The sequence below is a fragment of the Lonchura striata genome, chromosome 6, assembly GCF_046129695.1.
Source record: "Lonchura striata isolate bLonStr1 chromosome 6, bLonStr1.mat, whole genome shotgun sequence".
NCBI lineage: Eukaryota > Metazoa > Chordata > Aves > Passeriformes > Estrildidae > Lonchura > Lonchura striata.
In genome coordinates, this window is record NC_134608.1 from 69,147,887 (window position 1) to 69,165,938 (window position 18,052).

Genomic DNA, 18,052 nt, shown 5'->3' on the forward strand with positions numbered 1-18,052 from the left:
CCACTGGCATTTTCTTCCCTGCCACCATCACTGCCACCTTTTTCACTGGCAGCCACATTACCTTGTTCCTCTTCTTGTCTATCATTATTCTTGTTTCCCTCCACATTCACATCAGCCTGTTATTCATCCTTGTTTCTATCATTGCCATCTTCTGCTATCACATCCTTATTTACTTCCTCAGGTGCAGGAAAACCACTATGGGCAATTTCATTCCCACATTGATTGCTATCTTCCTGCCCAGTCCAGTCTTTACTTCTTTGGTCATTGGCACGTCTGCTTTCCTGCACCTTCACATCCATGTATTCTTCTGTTCCATCTACATTGTCTTCACCTTCATTTACATCAGTGTTTTTGCCTGCCTTTATAGTAACACTATTGTTTTTTTCTTCATTTCCTTCTCCTTCTTCCTTTCCAGTGTCCTTGTCTTGGTCCACCTGTACATCCTTAGTTTTTTCTTTATTTGCTTCTCTAGATCTTCTTTATTTCCAGCAACATTGCCAGGTTCTTCTTCATTTCCTTCAGTGGTAGTGTCTCCTGGCATATCCCCATCACTCTGTCCTTCTTTCTTTAAGTGATAGCCATTGTCGACATCGCTGTCTTCCTTCACATCATAATTGCCACTGTTGACATCGCTGTCCTCCTTCATCTTCACATCATAATTGTCTTCAGTGGCATCATCCTTGTTGCCATCATCTGCAGCCACAGGACTGCCTTCTCTGTCATCTTCAGTGCCGCTGTTTTCTGCCTCCAGAGTCATATCTCTGTCTTCTTCACCTTCCTCTGGATCAGCAGTGTCTTCTTCCTGTTCAATTATTCTCTCATCTCCCAAGGTCTTTCGGGAGCTCTGGTCCTTGCTGCTGCTGCTGGCCTCACAGCTCCTTCTCCTGCAGCCCAGCCACAGGCCCAAGAGGAGCAGGATGCCAGCAAGAACCCAGAATGGCCACTGCTGCAGGGCACCAAAGAGCATGGCTCCCCAGCCCTCATCCTGCTGCTGCAGGGGCCCCTGCTCCAGCTCCTGCATCAGCCGGGCCATCTCACGGTCCAGCAGCTCCTGACGCTCCCGCATTCTCTGGCGCGTGGCCTCATCCAGCCCATCCCCAGCTGGCTGGGGGTACTGGATCAGGCTTTGCACAAGCACAAACAGCAGTGACAGTAAAGCCATGGTCTGCAGGAGGACACACAGGAGGGGCTCAGTGGGGCCGGAATGGAGACAGTGAGGGGCAGGAGCGGCAGGGATGTGGTGGCAGGAAGGAAAGGGCCCCCGGCAGCTGGCAAGGCTGCACCGCTGCCCCGCGCGCCCCGCGCCCCCAGCAAGGCGCTGCGCCCGGCGCTGGGCCCTGGAGACGGGGCAGCCCCGGGGACCGGCGCTCCTGTCCCAGCCCTCCTCCAGCCCCCTCTCCCCTCTGCTGTGTACTCACCGCTTGCCGAGGCTCTACTGGGGCAGCGGCACCGGCCTGGGGCCTTTTATAGTTGCCCCCATTGTGACACGGCCCCTGTGCTGTCACAGAGCCCAGAGCGCATCACAGGCCAGCCCCGCCCGCCGTCCCAGCCTGGTCATGGAACTCATCATGGCCCCGATGCAGAGAAGAAAGGAACTGAAGTCTTTTTTTGCGTTTCAGGCTCTCTTATGTAGTTTGTCTCAGCCACACAGCACTCCCCCTACCCCAGACTGGATGTGAGACTTCAAAAGGTGATGCATGTAATCTGCATCCTGTTCTGTTCAGCGCTTGAGACAAAACACCTCAACACCTCTTTCTGCTGCTGCTGGAAGGGGCAGATGAGATGGCTTGAGCTATGCTTGTAGGAAGCTACCAAAACAGTAATAGCCTCTTCAGCTGCACACTCACTAGGCAGAGGAATTTACCTCAAGGCACATGTTGGACCTGAAGGCACATCTGGAAGTGAAAAAGCATCTTGAGAAAAAATATCTGCGTTTAGTCTCAGAGGAAGAATTTGAGCCACCTCAGAGCATTTCTGTTTTGTTCTATAATTTTGGGGTTGGCGGCTTTTTTTTTTTTTCTTTTTTTTTGAGGGCAAAATAATTGTAATAAACACTACCAAATGTGAATTTCCCCTCTCCCTTCTTTGATGGAAGACAAGCAATGAAAAAGTGGCAATTGCTCTTTCTCTGCATCTTACTCCAACATTTGCAGTTATTAAAATTTGTATCTTCTTTTCACTAGTCCATCAGTTTGAGGTGATGTCTGCAAATGAATAATAATTTTTCTTACCACTGTATCCTCAGCTTTAAGAGGATTCTCTCCCTTTCATATTCAGATCTTTCATTTTCTGCTTTATGCATCCTTTAAAGACCAGAAGCCTTTTCCCTCTGCTTTTTAATTTACTTCGGAAAAGCACATTAATTAAACAGTTACATTTGGTTGGTTGAAGGTTGCCCATGATATTTATTTAGCTGGAGGTTTATCTGGCTGTCAGAATAACTCACTGGAGAGATCACAATTTTATAACAATACTGGTCAACCAATGTGACCTTCGACAGGACCACCTGTGGTGAACCTTGTGAGCCCGCCTGTGGCACTCATCCCTGCCTTTTCTGGCATGATTTTATATGCTACTGCACCTCAGGCACACAGTATGTAACTTCTGTCAAGCCTTCAAGAAACTAGAAGTGTGATTCTGGAAATGCTGATAAATATAAAAGATATGACTCAGAGATAGCCATGTTACCTCTTCTTCTAAGGTTTCCAGGCCTGTAAACGAGGGGGGACAGGAACAACCAGACAATCAATTTATGGAACACTGAAAAGGTCAAGATATTGTAATATGCTGTATTGCACTGAATCTATGGGATATTAAAATTCAGATGGCTCATTCCTAGAAAATATTTGCAGTTGCACAAATAGAGAAGCACAGATTTCCACCATGGTGGCAATTACACAAACAAATGGATCTACTCCAATTACAGTTCGAGACAAACATCCTTGTGTGAGCTTCTTTGGAGCTTTTATATTTGGAGTACTGAGTTGTTCCACTCAAGCAGAGGAACTTAACCTGATACCAGGGATGGAAGGCTTCTTCCCTTCTTCTTTCTCATAAACAAAATGATGAGAAAACATTAACAGTCAGATAAACCTCTGCTAACCTTTTAACTTCAGCTGTTGATATGATTAAGTCAGGAGCCTCTGTTAGACTATTTTTACCTCTTATTTTCTTTCTCTCCTTTCTGATCCTTAATTTGCACTTGACATTTCAATTGATTTGTTGGGCTAAGGAATTTTGCCACTATTAGCTTTACTTTGACACACCTCTCTTATTTTAGCATAGAGGGTCCCAGAAATTTAGCTAGGAGCCATTTTGACATAAGGGAAAGATCAGGTTTCTGGTCTATGTGACCCTGTACATTTTACAGGCTTTTGAGGAAAAACTCATTTTCTACAGGATGCAATTTCTAAACCTCTGGACATTGCTAGTCTAATCGATCCTAAGTGGTGCCCAACATTTTTTAAATCCTTATCAAAATCTGGACCTGCAGCTCAACTGAGGCTGCAGCAGGAACACATGGAGCAGAAAGGGTATTATATGTATCTCGCAGAAAATCGTCTTATCAGTACATCCGTCCTCTCAGTGCTTGCTTATATTAAGCACTGAAAGTCACAGTTCTCTATACACAGCAGAACCTGACTATTTAGAAAGGAAATAATTTAGCCAGCTAACCCAGACAGAGAATTGAGGCATTACTTCAGGAGAAATGAGGAAGGTGATGTCTGTCATTAGTCTTCAGTTACAAGAAGAAATAAATCCTGTCCCAAATTAAAGCAAGAGTTGCAGACCTCTTGCATTGCGACTACAAACAAAGTTGAAAGAGTATTCTGGCAAGAGCTTCTGAATTTAAATAAAGAAATGACACAGGTCACGTGAGAACCAAAGAATGGAAACATTAATAAAGGAAACAAAACCCTGTCCATGTCACTCCAAGATGTCTTCTGATATCCATGGCGGAATGGTGCATTTGACAGAAACATTTATGTCTGCCAGGCAGATATCCAGTTATAGGAAAAAATTCTGTTTGTCTATGAAAACGCAGTTTTCAGTAAAAAAGATGAAAACTAATTTTGAATGTATATAAACAATACAAAATCATTCTTCAGGATATCTTTATGTATCAGGAGGCACATCTTTTATAACACTTTTATTCCTATATTTGTGAATAACTGTTTTGCAGTGCTATTTTAACTCAAATAATTAAGCTTTCCTTCTGTTTTATGTTTAAAAGTTTGGGGGTTGGGGTTTTTTGGCATTTGGAAGCAAGTCAACTGGAGAGCATTTTCTGTGCCATCTGAGGTCAAAAGTAACAGCATGGAGTCAGAGAAGGCCATTCAGCAGGCAATTTGTATCCTCAGTTGGGTATCCCTTCTGTAGAATGCAGCTGGTATAAACTATACAGGGTCTGGGGCTACAGAAACAGCAGAAATTAAGAAAGTGAATTTTCTAGAAAAGCTTGAAGTATAGAAAACTTTGAGCATGCTGTTAAAGAAGTTGTGAGTTTGGTTCAGGGGACTGCAGAGATGATCCCTTCTTCAGTCATATTTCAGTTGTTAATACAAGAGGAAATAGATCTTTTGATCACTTTTTCCTGTTAATAATCTGTTTTTAAACACTTCTAATAGATTGTTTTGCACTCATAGTATGATAAAAAACACAATTCTTGAAAAATTCAGCTACATGTGAAAATTAGATTTGGAAAAAATGGTGCTTCTTTACAAGTGTTGAAGTAGTTCTCTCTTCTTTGAGTAACTCCAGCTTTAGAGCAGGTATTTGAAAGTTACTAGTGAATCATACCTATGTCCTTCACCATTCTAAACAGACATCTGCACTTTGAGCCACTTTGGAAGCCTCAGCTGTTATGTGCAGTGCCTTCTCCATAAATAGCCAAAAGTTAGGGTGCTGGAGACTCCATCTTCACTGAGAAAATCCATTCTAAAACTTGCTGAAACTATTACTATCTAATCCCCAGCTTCTAAAGGTGTTTCTTTTTATCCCCATTCATTCTTTGTACCCAGCCTGAGCTCTGGGGGTGCCAGGGATTATGGAGGTCCCATTTGTATTCCTAAAGCTGCCATAACCCCCTGGAGGAACTCTCCTGCAAAATTAGTTCTGCTCTCTGAGTCTATGGCTTCCACAATCCCTTTTATTGGAATTATGTCTTTTAGAAATGCCTTAGTAAGTGATCCAGTGGTTGCTGAGCAGTCAGAATTGCTTTTGCCCCCCTGTTAGGTGAGATGGTGTCACCAGAAGATATTGAAGCCTTCCTGCTCAGGGCATTTCAGTGCCAGGCTCTTACAAGCACACACAGCTGTGCCGGTTGAGCTGACCATGGGGGTAACCTGCACTTTGTCTGATTCCCTTTCCTCAATAACAGCGTGTCTTGGAACTCTTTTCCCTTCTGCTGCACTTGAAGAGCCATCCAGAAACACATTTTCTGCCTCAGGCCAGGCAATGTCTCCTGAATCTCCCCCAGGCTGGGTCTGGAGCTGTGTCCCTTGAATGCAGTGCTGGGTTTCTTCCCAGCCCCTCTGTGGGCTGTTCAAACAGGAGGCTGGGTTAAACCCTTCCCCTGTCCTCAGTTCTGAATCCTTCTGTGCCACTGAACAAGTTTCACACTGTAATAACCGAGCACTGCTCATCCATTGCGAGGCTCTTTTGCTTATCAAAGCTTGAACTTGATGGCAGACTGGAACAGTTGGAGATCCTGTTGTCATCAGGTTTTGGGCCTCGGTTCCCATTGAAGCTGTGGCTGCACAATTCTGCAGGCAATGAGGCCACTCTGGCCACTGGGTGAAATATTTTGGCCCAACTATTCCTTTGGCATGGCCCTGTTGAACATTCACCTACAATTCCAATTTCTTTTCTGAGTCTGGAAGAGCCCCAGCTGAGGCATTGATATTTTTGGTTGTTTATTTTCTCAAGGTTTGCTCTCTTTCTCCTGTCCGTGACACAGCATGGAGGCTGTGTGGGGTTAAAAAGTCCTACAAGGTTCTGGCTGGAACAGAGAATCCTTAATCCATGTTGTGTAATTCCTATTAATCCTCAGAATTGTCCAGCTCCTTTTTGGTACTGGGAAATGTTACTTCTGAGATTGCCCAGTGCCTCTCTGGGTCAATTCACCAGGAATCTTCAGTCCCAGTATTTCCCAAATATTTAACCGTTTTCTCCACCATTTGCCGTTTGTTTTTTTTTTTTTTCCCCAATACTCAAAAGATATTTTTAGCCAGGAAATTCAGCCATTTCACTGGGGCTTTGTCTACCACTTGTTCTTGTCCTCCTCATTGGAGACATCTGATTCCCTGACTGGCAGGATAGGAGTGCTGTAGGGAGACATCCCTGGCTCCAAGAGCCCTGCCTTTAGCAGGGACTCCATACCAGGCTGTGAGCCCTTCCTTCCCTCCCCTGGAATAGGGTGTTGCTTTTAGACACCACTTGTCCTGGTTGCTTCAAACTAATTTGGAGAGGCTCCCCATCAAATTCTCCCCCTGGGGCTGCCCACACCTCTGGTTCCCTTCAGCACAGGCCTTGCCAGACATTTGACCCAAAGGTACAGCAGCAATAGCCTCTGTGTCACCTTTTACAATATTAAAATGCCACCATGAAATTCCTTCCTAGTCAATTACAATCAGAGTAGGAAGAAAAAGAAATTAGTTTATTTCAAACCTACCCCCCACAGCTCCTAACAGTGATTTAACAAGTGATACCAGCTCAACTTTCCCATTTATTCCCTTAATAAAGAAAACATTCCTTTACAATTTTCCCCCCTTAGGTGTAAGATTCAGAGTGGATGGAGAGGCCCCTGTGTCCATCAGGAGAGGTGTGGAAAAAATGACGGGAGACAAGTCCATTCTATAATGTCAACAAGTCTCAGTTTATTCCAAGCACACATGTACAGTTATACCCGTTATAATGAAACTCATGCATATTGCAAAATTTAGGCTCATCATTGGTGTATTAAAAACAGGTCAATCCCGCCTTTGAAGCTTTCTAAGCTTGCTTTGTTTTCCCTTACATTTATCTTTTTGCTGAACATTCTACTGTTGGGAAGCAGCTTACCCAAGGACATAAGATATTATTGCTACATCTGCTATTGCTGCACTGTGCAATTTTCAGCTACTGCTTCACTAACTGCATGTAGTCATGTCCTTTCTCACGAAGCCATTCTTCCACAAAACTCTCCATAATTTAGCATGGAGACCATTAATGAAACAAGTCATCTCCCCATAGTTTTAAATGCGTTATAGGGAAAATAGAATCTGATGTATCAATGACATCCTTCTCCACAGCTTTACCAGAGGATTCCAGCCCCAAGATCAAGGCATCTCCTCATCCCTCCCATCTGGGACTCAGCTTCCTCTTCCCTGCCCTCGGTGTGTCCATGCTGCTCCTCTGTGTGCCTGCCCTGTGTCCTTTTCTCTCACTGGAGGGAGGATGGCAGCACTGTCAGAGTCAGTATCTCCCGGGGCTGCAGCTGGTTCCGTGAGCCCGGCCGGGCTCGGTGCTTGCGGCTGGAGCTGTTTTGCCATGGAGGTTTCTGCAGCGGCCGCGCTGGGGCTGTGTCAGGCTGGGCCGCGCTGGGGCAGGGCCAGGATCTCAGCAGCCAGGCCAGAGCCCAGCAGCAGCACGGCCGGGGCCGATGGCTTCTCCTGCCCTGCCCGCCGGCTGCGGGCGAAGCCCAAGGGCGGCAGAGCCTTGGCCGAGCCGGCCCGGCCCGGGGCTGCTCCTGGGGCCCGGCGGATCCTGGCCGGGCCCGGGCTGGCGGCGGGGCAGGGCTCGGCAGGGCCAGATGTCAGCACCCGCAGCCACGGCCCGGCCTCGGCCCCGCGGCCTCCCCTGCCCTGCCCGGCAGCCGATGGCGCCTGGCGGCTCCCTGGGAAGGGGCCCGGCCCCACGGCAGGAGCCGCCCGGCCCCACGGCCGAGACGGGGCTGGGCCGGCCTCGGCACCTCTGTGGGGCCACAAGGGAGAGAGACCCAGCCAGGCTTTCTCATCTGTAACTTGTGTCTGCACAGAGGCGTCTGCAGCTTCCTTAGTGCTTTAACAGACTGACAGCTCTCAAAGCTAATTACTGATTGGTTTTTGTCAGACACACAGGAAACTGCTAGCAGCTTCTCTCAGGACATCACTTCTGTGATGCAAAACCACCACAGCAGCACAGAGCACAGAGCTCCTTTGTCCATATGCAGTGGCCATGTACCCAAGGCCTCAGAACCCCTCCTTGGGAGATCTCTGGGCCCTCTCCAAGGTGTTTTGAAATGAAAACATTCGGCTCAGAGTTTAAGAAAATCACGAGAGGACAGGGCCAGCCTGACCTGTCTGTCCTGGCTACTTTTGTCTGGGAGCAATCCTTGGATATATGGAATCTGGGAGGCAAATTCTAATTTTGGCCATGGTTCCTGGACATGAAGACCTGTTCTTTTCCATAGGAATAAAGGAACAGAGCCTTACTGTTTCCCCGGGTGGATGAGAGATGATCACCAGAGGACATGGCCAGCCAGAACTGGGAGGTTTTTTTCTGCAAGATAGCCTTGCATATAGGAAATTTTTTATTGAGACTACCAATTTTGACAATGGGTATGTTAAGAGAGGGACAGTTCTTTTCCAAAGCAAGGAAAGCACAGAGCCCCAGTGCTCCAGGAGCTGATGAGAGGCAGCCCTTGGCATTCCAAGATCAGCCAGACCTGTCAGGTGGCCCCTGGGAGGCCAAGCCAGCCAGACCTGGTCCATGTTCCCTCAGTTCCATAGGGCCCCACAGTGTCCCAATGGTCCCTGGCTTCCAGGAGGCCCTGAGGTGTCACAATGCCCCCTTGGTGACACCAGGCCCTGAAGGGTCAGAATGGTCTCCATGGTTCCATCAGGCCCCACAGAGTCATAATGGTCTCTGGGTCCATGAAGCCCCGTGGTGTCACCATGGCCCCTTGGTTCCATGGGCTCCAGTGGTGCCACAATGATCCCCTTGGTTCCATGAGGTGCCCACAGTGTCACAGTGATCTCCATGGGAAGGAAAGAACCGAGCCCCAGTGTGGCAGGGGCAGCCACCAGAGGCCAAGGCCAGCCAGACTTGATGGTACTGGCAGATTTTGGCTGGGAGCAACTCTTGGATAGACAGAATTCTAGAGGTGGAATCCCAGTTTCAGGCATGGACACCCAGAGTAGAAGGACAGTTCTCTGCATAGGAAGAAAAGCATGTAATACTGGTGTTTCAAGGACAGATGAAAGGCGGCCACCAGAGGCCTAAGCCAGCCAGACTTCTCTGTCCTGGTAGCTTTTTTCTGAAAGCAGCCCTTGGATACAGAGAATTTGGGAACCCAAATTTCTGCCATTTTTGTGTACATAGGGATCGATTTTTCTATAAGAAGGAAAAGCACAGAGGCCAAGTGTTTCTATGGGAGAGGAGAGGAGAGGAGAGGAGAGGAGAGGAGAGGAGAGGAGAGGGAGAGGGAGAGGGAGAGGGAGAGGGAGAGGGGGAGGGAGAGGGGGAGGGAGAGGGGGAGGGGGAGGGGGAGGGGGAGGGGGAGGGGGAGGGGGAGGGGGAGGGGGAGGGGGAGGGGGAGGGAGAGGGGAGGGGGAGAGGGGGAGGGAGAGGGGGAGGGAGAGGGGGAGGGAGGAGGGGGAGGGGAGGGGAGGGGAGGGGAGGGGAGGGGAGGGGAGGGGAGGGGAGGGGAGGGGAGGGGAGGGGAGGGGAGGGGAGGGGAGGGGAGGGGAGGGGAGGGGAGGGGAGTGGCTCCTCTGAGGCTAAGCCAGCCAGACCTGTTTCCCCTGGCAACTCTTGTAATGGAGTAATCCTTGGATATATGGAATTTGGGATGAAGAATCTCAGTTTTGACCATGGACACCTTGAGAAGAAAGAAGGTTCTTTTCCATTAGAAGGAAAGCACTGAGCTCCAGTGTTTTAAAAGCAGATGAGAAGATGCCCCCAAGAGGCCAAAGACAGCCAGACCTGTCCGTCCTGGCAGATTTCACTTGGGATCAATCCTTGGATGTACAGAGTTTTGGAGGAATCCCAGTTTTAGTCATGGGTGCCTGAACAGGAAGAAGAGTTATTTTCATTAGGAAGTAAAGCACAGAGCCCCAGTGTTACAGAGAAACATGAGTGCCAGAACTCAGGAAGCCAAGGCCAGCCAGGCTTGTGATTCCTGGCATCATTTATCTAGGAGCTATTCTTGTATATAGGGAATTTGGGAGGCAGATCCCAAATTTTGGCCATGGGTGCCTGATCGAGATGGAAGGTTTTTAAGCAAGAAAAGCACATGGTCCCAGTGTCTGAAAGGCAGGTGAGAGGTGGCCCCTGGGTGGCCAAGGCAGCCAGACCTGTTTCTCTTGGCAGATTTCACTGGGGAAAAATCTTTGCATATAAGGAAATTTAGAGAAGGAATCCTAGTTTTGGCTATAGGCCCCTGGAGGAGAAGGACAGTTCTCTCCCATAGGATGAGGAAGCAAGGAGTCAATTGTGACCCTGGGGACCCACGGAACCAAGAGGCCATGGTGACACAACAGGGCCACGTGGATCCAGTGGTCCATTGTGACACTGTGGATCCAAGGAGACCATGGAGACACCCCCAGAACCTCATGGAACCAAGGAGTCCATGGTGACCCAGCGGGGCTGCATGGAGCCAATGATCCATGGTGACACTGCCCATCCAAGGAGGCCATTTGGACACTGTGGAAGCTCATGGAGCGAGGTGGCCATTGTGACACTGAAGAACTTCATGACACCAAATATCCATGGGGACACAGCATGGCATCATGAAACCCAGGAACCGCTGTTGGCAGTGCGGAAACTCATGGAACCAGGGGCTGTTGTGGCGTTGCAGCAACAACACAGCTGCTGCACCTTGTCCCCTGCCCTGCACAGCTCCTTGGGAGGCACGGCAGGAGCAGCACCCTGAGAGCCTCAGGAATGCCCCTCTGAGATCCATGGCACACACTCCCAGGGGCTGGAATTCCAGTTCCCAGCCAGGAAAAGATGTTCCTGACCATGAAGGCAAAGCTCTTATGGAAGAGCCAAGAGCCAAGTGGAGCAAGATCCTACAGTGACATTTCACTGCCAGCCTTCATAACTTCACCCATGGTTGTTGTAGCTCCTGCACTGGGAATTAAATCAGGGCAGGGTGTTTCATGAGAGCTGCCCTGGTTTAAGGGAGACACTGAGAGAGAAACAGAGCAGGCAAAGGAAGGCAGGAGAGAAAGGAGGTGTTTTGGTTTGGAAAGACAGGTGTCTTCTATGGAAAGCAGGGGACTCCCCTGAAATGGAAGAATGTAGACTCTTTCTGAATTGGTATAAATTTGAAATTAAGGGGGCCTCTCAGGTAAAAATATGGGAGCAGGAATAGCAGCTTTTTATTAGGGAAGAAAATGAAAATATAAACAATATAGTGAACCAAAACAACACTGTGAGAGCCAGAATACAACCTGACACCCTGTTGGACAGGGTGTTTGCCACAGTCCAATTGGAATTGTAGCTGCAGTCCTCAAGGAGTGTCAGGTGTGGTTCTGTTGGAGTAGTGATCCTATAGGAAAGGGTGTCCTCCTCTGAAGAGGAAGAGGCAGCTGTTCCTCTGGGAAAATCCAGCCCAGAAAAAGCAGTGTTGGTGGGCCAGAATCTCAAGACTAGATGCAGGTAGGAATGCTTGGCTCCTCCCTCTGTGCGGAACATCTCACAATGGGATGTTACAGTTCTTATCAGTCATGCAGTGACATTCAATAGCCCATTATCAGCAGATGTCTCCCCTGAGGGAGGATTGATTGTGGAAGAGATAAGGAAAACTGCCCACTTAACACAGGACAACTGCCATACAGATGGCAAATAGAACACATCTTGCTTTTCAGTCAGGGACAGGAGGACACAAACAAAATCAGCTGAGAAGGCGACACTCTGAAAAACAAACCAGAACTGACAGAAAATGAATGGGACAGAAATAAATAGTTTTGATAGTTTTATTTACTATCAGAATGAATCACACCCACCCAGCCTCACACAATCCTTACCGCACAACCTCAAATTTGGATCTCACTTCTCCTTCCAACCCCATCTCACCCTGAAGGCTGAGGAATCAAGTAATTTTGGCACTGGACTGAGGTGGGAACCAGACATTTTGAGGTGTGATTGAGTCATTTTGGGGTGACAGACAAATCCACCTTGAGTTTTAGAGCACAAAATTATGGAGAATACTACCACATAGCCCCCAAGAACCAACAGATCCTCCAGAATATGTTCCCAAACAGTAAATTCCACCTCAAATACCTCTTAAATGGTGGGACTTTTGACATCTCTGGTCAATACTCTTTTTAGTAATTTTTCAGGTGTTTTTAAGTGATAAAGACAAATCAGAAGAAAATTAGGGCCAAACCAAAACTAGAGACCCCTTGAGCATCCCCTGGACACTGGACAAAACAAACTCAGCAGAAATCAAATTTAACCCTCCATAAAATGCCTTGAGGAAGATTTGCTCTTCCCACAAGTCACTTGTGATGAAAACGCAAACAAATCCCAAACATTAATAGACCAACAACAGAAACAATTCTGTGGCAATTCCAAATTTCATCAGTTCCAACACAGCTCCAAGTCAGATGCTGGCAGGTTCCAAAAAAAAAACCATGGAAATTTGGCCCAATACAGATTATTAAAAGGAAGGGAAAGGTCTGTGTAGCTATCACAAAGGTGACAGGGACAAAGAAAATAATGCTTCTCCCCCCAAAGCCCGTGAATTCAGGAGTTATTTGGGAATTTAGCTACTTGAGCTGGGCTTCCTGTAGGACTTTTGATAGCCTTGTGTTCCTCGCTTTGGGGTGAATGAACCTTGTCAGTCTTGCTGGTATAATTTGGTCCCTTTCCTCCAGTGATTATAACAGACTTTTCAAAGAAGGAAAACAAAATATTTTCTCTACACTGGCCACCCACAAGAGCCATTTTCCTCATAAGTTCTCCCAAAAGTCTCTCAGAGGAAGCTGCATCCAGGTTTCCAAGAGTTCCTCCAGAAAGAGCCACAAACTCCTCAGAGGAGAGAACCCTGCTGTTGTCAATGGCACTTGGGGTCAGACAACAGTGCCCTGAAATCACTGTGCAAAATAATGTTGCAATCTGGATAATGAAATTGTTAGAGAGATGACTCTGCCCCAATTAAGGTGCTAACGAGACTAAATCCAAAGTGGATTTTATTGAACACTAAATGTGAGGTAGAGAGAGATGGAAAGAAAAAGAGGAGAGAGCAAGGGAGTGACAGGGACAGAGATCTCCCCTGGTGCAGGGCAAGTGTGACATTGTCCCCTGTGTGCGTGGCCTTCCCAGGGTGGGGGTTTTACACCTGAGCCAGTTTGGGTAAGGGGGGTGGTGTTCACCCCCCACCCCGAGCAGGGATTTCCTCACTGTTTCAGGTTACAGTGTCAGATGTAACCAAAAGTGTTTTCAGTCACCATCTCCATAAACTGATATCAACAGGTGGGGCAGTGTTCTTTATCTCTTCCATGGCTCAGCCCTGATAACGCCCTGCAGGGGCCATCTTCTGTTAATGGGCCACTGAGTGTCACTGCAGGACTGATAAAATTACATCATCCCATTGTGGGATGCTCCGCCCAGGGGGAGGAACCAAGCATTCCTACCTGGATATAATCTCACCATTTGCAACACCATGACTACCTTGCCTACTGGATTCCCAGAGGACAAGAGCTCCATAAGCACCACTGGACCTTCAGAGGAAGACCAGACCCTTCTACAGGATCACTGCTTTGACAGAATCACGTTCATCACTCGAGCTGGACTGCAGCCACCATTTCATCAGCCTGCTACCACCACCCTGAGCAACGGGGTGTCAGGTTATATCCTGACTCTGTCAGATTAAGCCAGTGTTTCTGTATCATTGCCTTGATCTTAATTTTCTTAGTCAATTGTCATTGTGACTTAGAGTCTCCCCCTGGTTTGCCTTCAAACCAGTAAAAAACTCAATGTGCTCATCCCCTGTTTTCCTCCCAAAACAGATTTTCCCATTCCCAAAACAGTCCGAAATGGAAGAGAAGGCTGCCAGGAAAAAGGAGGTGCCCCAGGACCCCCTGGCAGGTGAGGAGGAAGTCAGTGCCCCTTTCTCCCTCTCTCCTGCTCCATCTCCCAGCCCAGCACGGCCCCCGGCTGCTGGACAGTCCCGCTGCCGGTGCCCTCCTGCCGGGGATGCACTGGGGGGATCTCCTTGCCCTTCCCTCTGGCAACAAGTCAAATCTCATCCTCTCCCTGTCCTTCCTCCCCCAGACAAGGAGAAGAAGATAAAGACCAGGGAGGATAAATCCCCGCAGCAGAACCTCATGGAAGAGGCTGTTTTGAGCAGCTTCACAGCGCAGGAATCCAACAGGGAGGAAAAGCCCCAGAGATCCCACAGGAGGAGGGGCTGCAAACCCAGCCCAGGATGCTCTGAGGAGGAAAGACCCACTCTGGGCCAGGAAGGTGGGCAGAGCTTCAGCCAGAGCTCAGAGCTGGTGGTCCCTGAGCAGAACCATGATAAGGAGAAGCCCTACAAGTGCTTGGAATGTGGGAAGAGCTTCAGGAAGAGCAACAACATGATCCACCACCAGATGATCCACACCGGGGAATGGCCCTACAAGTGTGGGGAGTGTGGGAAGGGCTTCCGACGGAGCTCCGACCTCATCATCCACCAACGCATCCACACTGGGGAGAGGCCCTACAAGTGTCCCAAGTGTCATAAGAGTTTTCAGACTAGCTCCAATCTCCTTGTACACCATCGGATTAACACAGAGGAGAGGCCCTTCCGCTGCCCTGACTGCAGGAAGGGCTTCAAGCACAACTCCCACCTCATCCGGCACCAGCGCATCCACACCGGGGAGAGGCCCTATGAGTGTGGGAAATGTGGGAAGAGCTTCAGCACAAGATCCCACTTGATCTCCCACCAGATCACCCACACTGGGGAAAGGCCATACAAGTGTGAGCAATGTGGGAAGGGCTTCAGCCAGAGGTCCAACCTGATCATCCACCAAATGATCCACACTGGGGAGAGGCCCTTTGAGTGTCCCAAGTGTCAGAAGAAGTTTAAGACCAGCTCAAATCTCCTCTGCCATCAGCGGATTCACACAGAGGAGAGGCCCTTCCGCTGCCCCAACTGCGGGAAGGGCTTCAAGTGCAACTCCTCCCTTGTCAAGCACCGGCGCCTCCACACAAGGGAGAGGCCCTACGAGTGTCCCCAGTGTGGGAAGAGCTTCACCCAGAGCTCTCATTTGACCAAACACCAACGGAGGCACTAGTAAAGGAAGCCTTGTGAGTCCCCCAACTGCATGAAGAGCTTTGTACACTGCTCCAGCCTTATCCCCCATGGGAAGACCCATGTTGGGTACAGGCCTGGTGACCCACATTCCCTGTGATCCATCTTGGGAAGATACCTGACTGGTTATCTTTATGGTTTGGCCTTAACATTCTTCAGCTATGTCTTTATCAATTAAGACACCTGAAATAGGACTGAAAAGAAAGTAATTATTCAGAGATTCACAAAGTCCAACCCTTTAATAGGTATTTGAGATGGAAATTATAGTTTGGGGACATATTCTGAAGGATTTGTGGATTCTTGGGGGATTTCAGGCTGTGTTCTCCATATCTTTGCACTCCCAAAGTCAAGATGGATTGATCTGTCACCTCAAAATGACTCCACCTCACTGAAAACAACCAAATCTTACCCCAAAAGGTTACAATCCCACCTCAATATGGCTTGTTTCCACTTCAAAAAATTCTAACCCATGACAAAATATCCAATTCCACAGCCTCCAGGGTGAGATGGGGTAGGAGTGAAATTGGGAGAAGTGGGATCCAAATTTAAAGGGTGTGGGATCATGATTGTGTGCAGCTGGGTGTATGGGATATATTTTGATAGTAAATAAAACTTTCAGAATTATTGCTTCCTGTCCCATTAATTTTCAGTCTGTTTTGTTTTGCTTTTCAGAGTGCCACCTTCCCAGTTGGTTGTGTTTGTGTCCTCCTTTCTCTCCCACCTCTCTTTGCCTGCTCTGTTTCTTTCTCAGTGTCTCCCTTGACCCAGGGCAGCTCTCACCAAAGGCCTTGCCCAGATTTCATTCCCAATCCACCAGCTAGAACAACCATGGGTGAAGTTATGATGGCTGACAGTGAAATGTCACTGTAGGATCTCGCTCCACTCAGCTTTTGGCTCTTCCATAAGAGCTTTGCCTTCAAGAGCAGGAACAGCTTTTCCAGGCTAGGAAATGGAATTCCATCCCCAGGGAGTGTGTGCCATGGATCCCAGAGGGACATTTCCGAGTCTCCCAGAGTGCTGCTCCTGCCATGCCTCCCAAGGAGCTGTGCAGGGCAGGGGACAAGGTGCGGCAGCTGTGTTGGTTTTGCAGTGCCACAACAGCCCCTGGTTCCAGGAGTTTCCAAACTGTCAAGAGTGGTTCCTGGGTTCCATGATGCTCTGCTGTGTCCCCATGGATATTTGGTGTCATGAAGTTCTTCGGTGTCACAATGGCCACCTCACTCCATGAACTTCCGCAGTGTCCAAATGGCCTCCTTGGATGCGCAGTGTCCCCATGGACCACTGGCTCCATGCAGCCCCACTGGGTCACCATGGACTCCTTGGTTCCATGAGGTTCTGGGGGTGTCTCCATGGTCTCCTTGGATCCACAGTGTCACAATGGACCACTGGATCCACGTGGCCATGCTGTGTCATCATGGCCCCTTGGTTCCATGGGACCCCAGGGTCACAATTGACTCCTTGCTTCCACGTCACTCCCTCAGTGCCAAAATGGCCCCTTCATTCCATGGGGGACACAAAAGATTTATAGAAACATTGAGCAAATCCTGCTTAACACACCTGGGAACATCTGTTTGTATTCCAAAGAGAGGTTAAAGATGAGGATGGCACCAGAAGCTTCCATCTGCAACATGGATCCAAGGAAAGGACAGGGACAGAGAATTCAGCTGGGAGATAGAGAATTCTGCTTCCAGAGATCATTTCTGGTCACGCTGTCCCTTGTAGAAAGGTGACACCATTCCAGGCAGCCTGTACTGAGCAGGTGGTTCCTGAGTGGGGTTTGTTGTTTAGGAAACCTGTTCAGGCTTTTCCAGTCTTTCCTTCCCAAGAGGAAAACTTCTCCTGGAGCTGTGTGCAGGCAGAGCCCTGAAGAGAGCAGGTGGGACACGGTGCAATGGGCTGGGACATGGAGCCGCAGAGCTCAGGGACAAGGTTCTGCTGCAGGGCACAGGGATGTCAGTGCCAGGTGGGCAATGTCAGACATGGTGAGGCTGGGGGTGAGGAGCAGCTTGTCCAAACAGGGTCAGCTCTCAAGGAGCTCATTCTTGTACATGCCCAGACCTCCTAATGAGACACTGAGCATCAAGATCACCTGGGGAATGCTTCTATCAGCTCTTCTCTGAACTGGGAAATAAAAAACACTCACTTGATTAAAGAAGAAAAGTCATGAGGTGTACTTTGAAATCCTCCTCCTTACAAGAACTCCAAACTGACTCCAATCAGCTGCACAAGCCCTGGAGATTTGCAGACTATTGTAGGAAGACAAAGCACCCCTGAGGGCTTTCTGTATTTTGACTATCCCCACGGTGAATTTGGGGCTGAGTCCAGGACCATGAGGCAGTGAGAGAAGGCTGAAGAAGCTGCTCAAGGAGTCAGAAGCAAAACTCCAAGTCCCTTGGAGCATCACTGGGCCCCACTGAGGGCTGGGACTGCCAAAGGCTCCCCAGGGACTGGTGAGAGCAGATCCTGGAGGCCCGGATTGCAGGGAGCCCAAGGCTCAGAGCAGGGAACTGCAATGCTGAGCAAGGCCTGGGCTGGCTGGGGGAAGCAGAAAGGCCAAGCCCTGAGCCCAGCCTGGCACAGCAGGGCCTGTCCCTCACGGGTGGCTCGGGGCTGTTTGTGGGGCAGGGGGATGTGAGGGGCAGCAAGGACAAATGTCACAAACCTGTGTGACCCTGCAGATCCTCATGGAGCCAAGGGGCCAGTGTGACACTGTGGGAAGTTGTGGAACCAAGGGGATCATTGTGGCACTGTGGGGCCCATGGATCGAAGGGGCCAGGGTGACACTGT

General features: G+C 48.9%; 2 protein-coding genes across 2 annotated transcripts in view; one reads left to right on the forward strand and one right to left on the reverse strand.

Moving 5' to 3' along the window:
• LOC144246561 (uncharacterized) overlaps positions 1-18,052 on the reverse strand; it is a 1,050,450-nt gene that overhangs the window by 977,935 nt on the left and 54,463 nt on the right. The gene's annotated exons all lie outside the window — the stretch shown is intronic.
• On the forward strand, positions 14,007-15,248 carry LOC144246448 (uncharacterized). The gene is made up of 2 exons (XM_077783841.1): positions 14,007-14,036; positions 14,433-15,248. The coding sequence occupies exons 1-2, from the start codon at positions 14,007-14,009 to the stop codon at positions 15,246-15,248; spliced, it is 846 nt and encodes a 281-aa protein (XP_077639967.1).

Excerpts from the sequence above, each read along its gene's own strand:
- LOC144246448 (XM_077783841.1), top strand. The coding sequence starts at position 14,007 with ATGGAAGAGAAGGCTGCCAGGAAAAAGGAG. Across the intron at positions 14,037-14,432 it reads AGGCTGCCAGGAAAAAGGAG|GAAGGTGGGCAGAGCTTCAG; the intron begins GTGCCCCAGGAC and ends ACTCTGGGCCAG.